The 13,117-nt window shown below is 37.9% G+C and overlaps 1 protein-coding gene across 1 annotated transcript in view; it reads right to left on the reverse strand.

The window, feature by feature from the left end:
* LOC149317398 (carboxypeptidase A6-like) overlaps nt 1-13,117 on the reverse strand; it is a 54,384-nt gene that overhangs the window by 13,209 nt on the left and 28,058 nt on the right. The window contains exons 3-7 of the mRNA XM_089518896.1: nt 11,876-12,000; nt 9,378-9,489; nt 8,914-9,015; nt 8,365-8,469; nt 1,414-1,524 (exon numbers count right to left, since the gene is read on the reverse strand). Coding sequence (XP_089375022.1) covers nt 1,414-1,524; nt 8,365-8,469; nt 8,914-9,015; nt 9,378-9,489; nt 11,876-12,000 — 555 coding nt within the window. The remainder of the gene's footprint in view (nt 1-1,413; nt 1,525-8,364; nt 8,470-8,913; nt 9,016-9,377; nt 9,490-11,875; nt 12,001-13,117) is intronic.

Here is a 13,117-nt window from a genome sequence, read left to right on the forward strand (position 1 = left end):
ATCTTTTCTTCCTGATGGTTCAGTATACTCAAACTTGGTTTCATGCACAAAATTATTAAAAATCTTGTATATAAAATTACCTTCATGTGTATATGAAATATAAATTAATTTCATGTTCAGTTGGGTCCCAATTCCAAGATATCTCGTTATGTATATGCAAATATTCCAAAATCAAAAATAAATTAATAAATAAAAATCCAAAACACTTCTGGTCCCAAGCATTTTAGATAAGGACATGTTTCTGTATATCTATGTATATGTCTGACAGATCCTCGTAAAGTTTTTTAAATAGTGGTTTTTAAAATACATATTAAAATATAAAAAAGGAAGAGAAGGAATCTAGAAGGACTTTTAAAAGTAAATAATATATTTTAGCATGTAATTTAATCCAGTTTTTCACATGCACTAATGGAGTCCAATATTAAAGTTGCAAGTACTTAAGCAGAGTACAGTGTGGGTGTGGGATCAGCGTGCAGTGTGATACAGGAAGATGCAAATTGCCACTCTGGCCATAGACCTTCAAACAGTTGTATAAGATCATACAACTCTGTCAGGAAGCTGGCCTGTTAGTCTTAAGATGCCAAAGCAATACATTCTGCTTACTCTTCCTTGATGTAGGAAACTTTTGTTACACTGAAGCTGTGATGAGAACCTGCATATTAATATATATAGTGTGGCAAAAAATGGTTATCTCTATTTATACATCTGCTACTACATTGGAATTTCTGAACTGTGAAGTCAAAGGCTTTCATGGCTGGCATTCATAGGTTTTTTTTTGTGGGCTTTACAGGCTATGTGGCTGTGTTCTGGAAGAGTTTATTCCTGACGTTTCACCAGCCTGTTTCAGAGATGCCAGCCCAGATGCTGGTGAAACATTAGGAATAAACTCTTCCAGAACATGGCCACATAGCCCCCCAAACCCACAAAAACTATGGCGAGTTTCACACCACCAAAAAGTATGTGCTCGGCACATACTAGGGTTACGAAAGGGCGTCCTTTCCGGACGCCCCTAACCCTAGTACATGTCGAGCAAGTACAAAATGGTGACGCCCATTCTACATGGGCACCGCCATTTTGACGTAGCGGATGCTTAGCGTCCGCACGTCTCAGCACCATTATAATGCCATCATAATGGCACCGCAAAAAGAAGCTGCTTTTTGCAGCTTCTTTTTGTGGCGCCGGGGAACCGCGCAGTTTGTCCACTGTGGTTCCCTGGCACAGCAAACGCGGGTACCGGCTGAGCACCCTTTTTGGGCACTCTGTAAAGCGCCTATGTTATGTTTCTGAATTATTTTTCTGATTTTGTTTTTGTTTTTAATTACTGATCTTGTTTTTAAGTAATTCACTGGGCTATGTAAATAAGTTTTCCTTCTGTGGTACCAATACCTTAATAGTGAAAAAAAGATTACTTACATGGGTCCAGCTAAAATGGTATCCATCCACATTAAAAATAGGCATGATGTAGAAATACAGTTGATTCAGTATTCTTCTCATTGCTGGGTCACTTTGGTATGTCTGAAGAGCCTATGAATGGACATAAATTGTTGAAATGTTTGTATTTTCTGACAGGAACTGTCTAACATCATAATCTGTGGCTGGAGAACAGGACTGTTGGAATCCAAGGCTGGGGAACTAATATTTGGCTCTCCAAATATTGCTAGACTGCAACTCCTACCTGTCCGGGAAAGCAGCCAAAGGGCTGATAAGGCAGCTAGTTCTCAAACAAACAAGCCCCCTCCCAGCACAGCAAAGTCAGTGTAAGCTACACAGTCCTGGAGATTCACAGTAGTTCTACCAAAAGGGATTACCAACAGAATTGTCAGACAGTCCGAGGTTCAGGGTAACAGATAGGCAGGTCGATAAAGCAGTCCAAGGTCAAGGTTTCCGGGTAGTCAAGACAAGAAGCCAAAGGAGCCAGAGACAGAGTCTTTCCTCTAAAAGAGTCAGATATCCACTGGCAAAGAACCACACATGCTCCAGGTGCTTAAGAAGGCAAGGAGCCGGCCTTCAGCTGTGTCTGATTACGAACACGCTTCTGATAAAGCCTCCGAGATCTTCGAAGGCCCTCTCTTTCTGCTCGACGCTCCTTGAAGGTAGGCACACTGACCCGATCCTCCTCCATGTCCACAGCCTCGGCACCAGGCAAACTTGACTGCTGAACCTCTGGAGGGGCCACAGACTCTGCTCCAGCAGAACTAGGGCCAGCCTCTGGCTCCTCCATTGCAGGTTCAAGCCCCAGGGGCTCTGGCTCCTCCATTACAGGTTCAGGTCCCAGGGGCTCTAGCTCATCCTCTGAGTCCTCCAAGCCGTCCTCCAGGCTGGGCATGACACTACCAGCCCTAGACACCATAGCAATCATGAGGAATGATGAGCATTGTGGTCCATCTACATTTAGAAGACTATGGACCTTGCCATAACGTGTATAGAAAGCTTCTGTGTGTGTGCTGTGCACCTTCAAGTCATTTCCAACGTATGGTGACCCTAGAACAAACCTATCATGCAGTTTTCTTAGCAAGATTTATTCAGAGGAGGTTTGCCATTGCCTTCCCCTGAGGCTGAGAGCATGAGACTTGCCCAAAGTCACCTACCCACACTCTATCCCCCTTACACATAATTAAAATAACGAGTGAAATTAAGATAATGGAGGAATTTTAATTATTATGAAAACGGCACAGGGATTTTTTTAAAACCTTGCTCCCCATAGTTGCTATCTTCAGTTCCTCATTCTTCCTCTCCTCCCATGGGTTCCATATTAAAAAATTTTTGGATAGTTCAAAGAATGAGATTTTAAACCTACCATCTCACATCTAGTGGATTCTCCTTCATGGAGAAAAAAGTTTAAACTTTCATCAGATTCAGAAGCAATATCCTTATTAATATCAGTTGCCAGGGAGTGACAATAAGAGTGGGGTGTTACATTCATGTCTTACTTGAATGGTACCCAGAGGTACATGGTTGGCCATTGTGAGAAATGGGATGTTGGATTAAATAAGCCTTTGGTCTAATTCATCTGAATGCTTTCTTGTTCTTATGATCCTTCTGATTTGGTACTGAAATTGTCTTTCTCTCAAGAGATTTCTAATGCCTTTAAGCAGTATTCACTTATTAAGTTTTTTGTGAAGGATCAGCATACTGATCCATCTCTCAAGAATGGTGGGAAGAGATGAGTGCATATATCATTATTATATTTTATTTCATTTAAACCATTTTTCATTACCTTTTAGCCTGTTATGTCCCCAAGGGTGATGTACAACAGATAATAATGTTTTAAAAATTAAATATTAAGAGAGTCCATACTTTATCTGTTAATATATTTATAAATAATAAAGGCCCAAATCCAATTATAAATCCCAAGTAGAGCAGATCCATTGAATAAATGGAACTTAAGTAAGTGCTAATTGACCAAGTTCCCATTAGTACGTCTACCAGAGCTGGGACTCAGAATTGGTCTAGGGCAATGTTCTCCAAACTTTGGTCTTCCAGATATTTTGGATTTCAACTCTCAGAAGCCCTAGCCAGTTTGGAATTCTGGGAACTGAAGTCTAAAAGATCTGGAGGAGCAAAGTTTGAGAGCCACTGGTCCAGGGCATCTAATGGGGCCTTGAGCAGCTCCTTGACCAATCTTGACCAACCAGTGGGACTGGCAGGAGAGAGAAGTGATGAGCCAGCTCCTTGAAGTCAGCCTATTCACATGAAATGTATAGGTGGTGCAGCCATATGGGATAATATCCTTAGGAAGTTGCCCTGGTTCCCATGTAACCTAAATCCCACACTGCTTTGGAAAAAGTGAAAGAACAAAACCACGTGAAATAAGTACAATGATGTCGTTAATTAATATTTCAGTACCATGCCCTTGTTCTTTATTCTTATTGGAACAGCATGGAACCAGACCACCTGGAAACAGCTCCTGTACCATTCAGTCTGAGTCTGGCATATGTCAACACATAAAATAATGAGATCTGAGCTGCAGGCAACTAGGTCCAATGCAGGCTAATGGGTCTCTAAACATCAGTAGGAGTCAAGGATGCTGAATTGATTCTTTAGCATACGGCAGTACATCTTCTTTGTAACAAGTAAAACAGTGCAAGTAAAGGATGAGTAACAGTATTTAAATCTTAATGGATTTAGAGGTATCTCTGCCCCATTGATTAATAATAATACCAGTAGTCTGGTATGGCAATTGTTTTTTGGACATTTCTTCCACATACAGAAGTTGCTGGGCTGATGCATCTTTTTATCATCATCCTATTTAATTAAACAACTCTTGGGTTAGTTAAGTGGTGTTACACAGAGTTAACTTTAAATGGTAACTTTTAACATGATGATTTTAAATTGTTTTTAAATCTCTGTGTAAATATTTTAAATTTGTTATTCTGGAAGCTGTCTTGGGTCCTGTCCTGGGTGAAAGATGGCATATAACTAAAGTAAATAAATACATATAATAATAAAATTGGAACTTAAAGCAGCTTACAATCTAAATCCACAATACAATAAAAACTTACAAAAGTGAAAATTAAAATGGAATCAAACTATTACAATATTAAAACAGATTAAAAAAGATAAAAGTACTTTAAAACCATACACTTTAAAATGGTACAACACCCCCAGGATGTTCTTTCTGTTTTAAAATAAATAATTTCTCAAATTAATTTCAGAGAACACAAAAAAATAAAACAATTTTAACACAATCACTTGTTAATGTGTAAGAAATATAGGCTTCTATTGGACTTTCCACTGATTTCTAATTCTATTCTACTTTGTATTGATTTATGATACCAGCTCAAGCTTCCAAACATTCTGTCTGCTTAAAGCATTTTCACTTAGATCAACAAAATACATTTAAGCTATAGGCCATCACAGATTTATGACTGGTGCACTTGCTTCAGCTGTGAAACTCTGACATCCCAGGCCAAAAGTCAAGGCCTCAAACAAGAGTCTCTGAGAACCACTAGCTGAAACCATCCAGCTCAGACTAAAATCACTATTAAAGAGTGTCTGCAGATTCTAGAGGGTTACCATAGTCATGGGAACTGAAAGCTACTGGGGTGTCCAGCAGAACCAACAGGGACATACTCTTTTTGTCTGTTTGTTAGCACAGCTCATCTACAAGATGACCAGAAGAGTCTTTATTCTGTAAGCATTCTTAAAATTGGGTCCAAATGGATCACATGAACTGTCTTGACAAATATGGAATATTACACTCTTGGAGAAACTGACAGCAACTTTTTTCACTTATATGGAACATAGAGATAAATAGTTTACATGAATTTATATGCCATAGCTTTATTTCTTTGCCAATAGGAGCAAGTTACCATTAGTTGGCAAATTGCCAATAGTTGCAAACTAATAGTTGGAAACTATTCACAGTGGAGGAAAATTTCCTAGAAGGCTAGTGTCTCAATAGCCAAACCAGCTTGGGTCTTTCCTTGGGAGAAAAAAATGGGACATAATGTAAAAATGTAAGTAAATAAATAACAGAGTTTGGAAATGTTATTATTTGCAACTACATTTGTTCCTCTACATTTGCGGTTTTGACTTTTGTGGATTTGATTATTCATGGATTTTATTACTATGTTCTCTCTAAGAATATCTAGGTCCTCCAGCACAACTTTAACCAAACGTTGCACTGAACGACACAGAGATTCCTAGAGAGAACACTCCACTAGGCATCTGTAGTTCTTCCAGTGCAATTCTATGGTCAACGTCTGGTAGATGTTGACCACCAAGTTGCACTGGAGGACCTAGAGATTCCTAGGGAAGTGTTCTCTCAGGTAAAAATTTAGTGTTTTTGTTATTTGTGGTTTTTCAACATTCAGGAGGGGGATCTTGTGCCCCTAACTCCAGTGAATGTGGAGGGACAAGTGTATACTTTTCTGAATTCCTTACTCATTGGCCATGCTTCCTGAAGGAATCTGAGAGCCATAGTTCAAACAGTAAGTCTTTCTAACTTGGATTTAAGATTATCTTTAGTGTTGGTTTGTTCTTCCAAACCATCCATTTATTGTAGTATTATGTCCTTCCCTGGATTATCTGTATTATTTTTGAGTTCTGAAATAAAAAGTTAAAATAAACAAACAAAACCTTGGTCCCAAAGGCATAGCAAAGCTCTACAATGTTTTACAAAAGCATGTCTGGCATGCCTCCTCGTGGTGGCATCCAGGTACTGCAGTTCGTATTTGAAGAACATGCATAACAAACCAAGATGATAAACATTAAATATTTTATATATTTATTGCAATTTAATTTCCCCCTTTTAAAGAAATCAGAGACCTTACAAAGTGCTTTTCCCTTTCCACATGGGCATTATAACAATCCTGTGGAATAGATTAAGTGCTGAGATGATAACTGACCCACTGATTCTGTGAGTGTCATGATGGTGGAGAGTCCTAGTCCAGCTCTCTAACTAGTCCAGTCCTAGTCCAACTCTCTAACTATTCTGTATGTCTGAAAAGGCTAGAAAGTCAGCAAGTCCAGTCCCTGCCCTTGGACATAATTCTCTGCACATCAGCACAACACAGAATACTACTCAAGATCTATAAATAGAAAATACTATTTGAAGTACTGTTGTACCTTTAACATTTATTTTACCATGGATATTGGATTATAGTACCTACCCTCATATGCATCATGAGAGAGACAGAGATCTACATAGTGGTAGGGGTGAAATGGGAATGAAATGGGATACAGAAAATGATCCTCACTGGCATTAAGGTTTATGACCAATATTATTGTTCTTCATCATGTATCTGAGGAAGTGGATCCATGATAGCCCACATGGAGTCAAACCTATTAATCTTCAATTTGCCACAATTATCCCTTTTTTCTTTCCATGAAATGAATTAGCACAGCTATCTTTGTAAAAATTCAAATCTGTATTACTATGTAAGTAAAATGAGTGACACAAATGAACCAGTTTAGCCAAATGAGTTAAGCCATTCCTCTCAAAGGTTGCTAGTAAAGTGGATTTAGAGGAATATTTGTCTTAAATGTTGCAGACTTTACACAGAATAAAATCCATACAACCAATATTTTACAAGATCCTCTGTTCACAATAATTTGTCTTTGCTTCTATAAGCTTTGGTGCCCCAGAATGGATATCAAGGCTGAACTATTGCAACCCTCAGTAGTTGATTCACTGCATATGGTTCCAGTGGGAGAAAGCAATTCATCTAAGTGGAAAGCTTTTGCAAGATTTGGTTCATTACTCTCGGAATAGGTTTTTCTTGTTGTATGTGAACAGATATAGCGAGCAACTGTAAGGCAATGTTGGCTAAAGCATATTTCTAGGAAAAAGAAGAGGAGCTTGTGAGATAAGTAAGTAGGGGACTAAATCAAGCACAAAAAATGAACATATAAAAATGTTGCTGTCACTTGGTGCGGTAACTCATGGTGCCACTCCCCCCAGTGATGTCCTCCTATTTTACACCACACAGAATCCTTAGTAATGCTTTTTTGCACTAATGTTACTTGTGAATCATAATTCCCACATACCACTAAATGTAATGCTAATAGTTGTGACATAAACAACTAGCAAAATTAAAATTATACCTTCAAATTACAATATCATATGCACAACCTAAATGTATTTAAATATACATAGTGAAGAGTTTGTTAAAATGTGATGTTTTTAAATAAAATTTAAAAAGAACATTTTAAAAAAAATACATGTTTATAATTTGAAATTTTAATTTTTTAAAAAAATTCTGAGGCCTCCCCTTTCTCCTTCCACTGAGCTTCACCCCACTCCCACCATCTCTTAAAGGGAAGGAGATGGATGCCACAGCCTGTTTCTGCCAAAAGGTATGTGTTTGAGGAGCAGTGGTGTTACCCCGCCTTAGGGGGTGTAACCTGGTGCAGCCTGCACCCCCCACCCCTAGTGATGCCACTGCCTGCTTCTAAAATCTTTGCACGGTCTAAGTTAGACCAAACAATAGAATTAAGTTCACCACTATCCTTGACTGCAATATTAAAATTCACAACAGTTGAAAAGTAGTTTCTTGCTTAGATTTGTTTTGATTTGTATCAGTTCCTGAACAAGTCCTGAGTCAAGAAATCAGTCAGGATGACAGTAGAGGTATACATTAGCAAAAACATGGTTATTTCATCCTTCCCTAATTAAGCCAGAGTTGACAGCATATCAAGCTATGTCATGGCTCTAACAATACTTTTTCAAAGCTTGTAAGAGATTTGCAAATATTCCATTTGTCACTAACAAATACAAGTACTGTACCTCAGTTCTAGTCAACCATTATTCATGGACGCTGGAAGTTAAGTTCCTCTCTGCCATGGCAGCACTGTATATACCAGAAAGAGAATATCATAATACAAAACAAAACAAAACCCTACAGGAAAGTCAATCCTTACCTCTTTCACAAACCACTGGCAAAAGGCTGGGCCAATCCATTCTCTTGCATGAATGCCACAGTCTATCCAGACAGCTTTTCTGTAACCTCGTGATCCTTTACCTAGCTGAAATAGGAAATGTGCATAAATGAGGTTAAGAAACAGAGACTAGGACTGAAAGAGCTCTGTAGGCTAAAGTATTGATGCTGCAAGGGGCTAGTGTTAACCCAGTGGAATGCTATACACTGTATTTTTTTTCTAGTGAACATCTGAACACCATAAATTCTTTCTGGTAGTCCCAAATGAGTTCACTATACAGTATCTAAGAATACTATTAGACAAATAATAATAAGTTTAAATCCATCATTTGGTCATGGTAATATTTTCATAATTCTTTGAATCCTGGACCTGATTGATTTAGTATATCTCCATTGGTAACACTTACCACAGACTTACCCAGCTGTAATTTTCACCTGGATTATAAAATAGTTTTCATTTTGTTTCTAGGTGAGCATATTTCTTGGCATTCATATTATAATGATTCAATACTACTGACCAATTAAAATTTACCTTTAGCACAAAAAGTGGTCTTCCTTCATATGACTTGCCAACACAGAACATGTGAACAAGATTTGAATAAGTTTTGTTTAGATGAAACATCCAATTTTGAATCTGAAAAGAAAGAAGTATAGAACATGTGGATTTGTATGAATAATTTCAATTAGCACAAATATGAAATATGACAAATGTATGACAAACTAGCATGATAAACAGGACATAAAATGCCTTTTCTTCTCCACTATTTCCTATCTTATATACACTTATATTAAAGATTTTTTGTTTTTTTAAAAAGGATTTATTTATTTTATTAATATGCCACCTTTTTTACTCAGCAAGATCCAAGGAGGCCACTGTCTACATCCCTATCTATAAATTAACAGCATTATGTGTTAGCTATTTTCCTGGCATTTTCCTATTTAACAATAAGTGCATGCAGCAGCAAATATATGAGATACCACTACAACAGTACATACTTCTTCCAGTGAATGATATATTTCATAGCTGTATTCTTGCAATGACCTACGATTTCTAGGCCTTGAACCACTTTGATTTTCCACTGCTTTTTGAAGATCAGATATGAGGACTCTGTATAAAAAGAAAGTAACTCAAATTCAGAAAATAGTACTGTAAACAAAACAAAAAAACACATCTACTAAAATAGTGGAAAAACAGCCTCTTTTAATGATAAATCCTTATCTGCAAGTAGGCTAAGATACATTAAAATTGATGTAAACTGATTTAGGAACTACTTATTTTACTACCTAAACTGACTTTGGAACTACTTTTTCATTATATGTAGTCAAAAGAGCCAGTTATTGTGAAATATAACATGACTACATTTGAAATATGTAAGAAGCATATTTTTAAGTAAAGGAAATAAAATGATGTAAATGAAGTGGACAGTGTTTGAAAAGAAATGTGATCTGTCATCTGTATTTTAAATGTTAAATTAAGCTTTGGTGAAATAATTTGTATCTTACATTTTATTGCTGGGTTCTGCTTCATATTCATATTTTAAGAAGGTTTTAATATACTGAGGGTTGGACTGTGACTCTTAGCAAATTTTGCTAAGAAAATCCCATGATAGTTTTGTCTTAGGGTCACCATAAGTTGGAAACGACAACACAATTTTTTTTGTCTCCTTAAAAATTTTAAAAACTCATCTTTGTATTTTAAACAACAAAAACATAAGTGCTCCCAAATTCAGTAATTTTGCATTATATCTAGAAGAACTGCCTATTCAATAACTCTACTCAAGTCTGGCTAAATTTGCTAAGACAGCTGGCATGCCCATTTTTATAGGGAGATGTTTCAATTGTGATGACAGTGCCGTTACAAAACACAATATTCTGCTGCTATTTCAAGAATATATGTAGGTTAAAACTTGAAAGACAGGGATCTAAAGTGCACATGAAGTTTGAGTCTAAAAAGGCCTAAATCCAGTTGTTAGTGCCAGCTAGAATAGAATACTGTAATTAGAATTTATGTAACTAAATGAATAGCTTTACTCTAGCTGGGGCTGATTCATAAATCACCCCAGTGCTTAAATGCTGGATATTTGCTATATTGTAACTTAAAGCCAACTTTCAGTCCTAACTAGAGCAGGCCCATTGAATCAATGGAATGTACGTATGTGTTGAATTATTAAGTTCCCATTCATTCAATGGGTCTACTCTAATTAGCTTTAACACGTGGATTTGCCGGAGGGCACATTATTAGCCCAAAGGGAACCCTAGTAAGTATTTTTAACTGTCCTAACTACAGTACTGAGAAAAGCTTCAGTATGCAATGGCAAAACATTTTAAAAACTGAACTACCACCCTCCCCACGAGCACAATTTTCAAAGTCTGAACTCAAATTTTTGAGGCTGCCAGTCTCTATCTTTTATCACTATTCTGTGCCAGTTATATGCACATAGGCTGCTTCCATTAGCTCTGGAGCTATGCATTATTTCTTGCCATGCTATATACAGGTTTCAAAACAACAACATTGCATTCAGTGATTTATGGGTCCTTCCTGCAGTAAAACCCCTAGTTTATCAGTCAAAAGGCACTGTGCATCTGTTCGATCCTTCTGTCTTTTAACATTTTAATAATTTTCAGAAAAGAGTTAAAATCTGTTGGAAAAACATGGAATTCATTGTAATCTGGATTCCCCATTAAACTTTATGAATGCTGCAGGGTGACTACACAATAAAAGCTTGGTCTGGCATCATCCCCTTTAAAAAGCATTTGCCATATTTTAAAATAATAGCAAAAAGAAAATGAACTGTATGCCTACTCTAATACACATTGAGTCTAAAAATCCTGATAAGGTAAGGTTATTTGCGCAACCTAATTTCATTGACATGTAAATATTTATCTCCAAAATTATCCTTTCCATCTGAGACAAAAAGTCATTACATATTGTTTAAAAATATATATAATGTTGTGTGATGAGTGCAATTCTTAAAAAATAAACAAAGAAACACAGGAACTCACCACAATAATTATGTTGTGGTCTAACTGATGGACAGGAAATTAACTAGTGTATTCTAGTACATAATTTAGAAGCACATGACATCTTGTCTCTGTAGTACACTTACATATAACACTCAAGTATAAATTAAGCAGTCCATAGAACTAGAAGCAATAATTACCATTTATCTAAAAATAGAAGCAGGCGTCTATGTACTGGGAAAGCTAGACAGCATTCAAAAGGAGACTGTTTAACTAATATATCTGTCTGAAAGAGTTCTTGCACATTTCCACTCAAATAGCAATTTTAGGTACTGGTACTTAAAAGTTACTATAACTGAAAAACCATTATAGTAAACTGACAATATTTTCAAGTAAAACTGATTAAAGAAAACCCTGTAATAGGTTTGCCTTAGGTTCGCCATAGGGTAGAAATGACTTGAAGGCACACAACAGCAACAAAATCAGTTCACAATGCCCCAGGTAGACATTTCAGAAGTAAAGACAATGCTTACGTATATTGGATGTTTGCTTGTTCTAGGCAGGGTAGAAGAATTTGTGAACTGTTTTTTGATACCCGTACATCTATCACTGTACCCTTGGAGATGTAGGAGATACTGCCAGGCTGCCACAGGTCCACCTGTAGTGCAGGAACCAACCTGTAATTCATATTCATTCAGTCTAGATAGGAAACATCCATGTGTTTAATATATCAAAGCTCCCATTCTATTTATGGGAATGCAAAGGGATCTTGCAGCACCTTTTAGACTAGGGCCCCATTCCCACTGAGCATATAAAGCGACGTATTTCGCTGCAATTCTGACTCGGATCTTTTTTCCAAGTCGTATTCAAATCTGGTCCCTCATTCCCATTATGAAAGGGTGCAAACGGACTCGGGGTTTTTTGGCCCATGCTCTCATTCCCATTGAAATTTTCTTGGTTGTAATTTGAAGTGGGCTTTTTTGCTCCCTGTTCCCATTGCCCTTCCGGAACTTCTTTTTTTTAAAGCAACTGTCAATCATGCGCCTAGACACTTGATGTCACAGCAAATCAATTGCTTAGGTGCTTTTCCCCTCTGGGAAAGGGAGAAGGAGCCTCCATCCCCCAAAGTCCCTTTGTCTACCAAGCTGTCCTATGTCTTCCCAGAGTCCCTCTGGAAAAGGGAGAAGGAGCCCCCATCCCCCCAAGTCCCTTTGCCTCCCCCATTGCTCCCTGGGCTGTTTGGGGGGCGATAGAGCAGGCATTTAAAAAAAAGAAAAAATAATAGTTAAAAATGGTGTTCAATGGGTCTCCTCACACGTCGATCTATGCATGTGGAGCAGGGGGGAGGTTGCATGGGGGGCGTAATGTGTTTACCGCATTTGGAGGTCAGTGTAGCAATTTGCTATGTTTGGACACCCGGCAGGGCGCCTAGGCGATCGAAAGCTTAATTTTGAAAAAAATAAATTTGTCTACACAGGTGATTGCCTTACCCTGCTTCCCACTCCACCAGGGGAAAGGTTATGCGAATGGGGAGGGGGAATGGCGCCGCTAATGCAGGAAAGAGAACAAGTGGGTGACACCCCCAGACCAGCCCCTTGAGTATTGCTCCTCCCATTCCCACGTTCCCAAATCAGACACCCTTGTTGTTCCCATTCATTTGTCCTGAATCAGACTCGGGAGGTGCAGGAAAAACCTCCAAAAAAGTACAGTCAAATTAGCCTGGATTCGACCCCCCCCCCCCGATTACATGGGGATCAGATCCAGATTCCATGAGA

This window comes from Sceloporus occidentalis, unplaced genomic scaffold, assembly GCF_023333645.1.
Source record: "Sceloporus occidentalis isolate IW3139 unplaced genomic scaffold, rSceOcc1.0.p SCAF_3, whole genome shotgun sequence".
Taxonomy (NCBI): domain Eukaryota; kingdom Metazoa; phylum Chordata; class Lepidosauria; order Squamata; family Phrynosomatidae; genus Sceloporus; species Sceloporus occidentalis.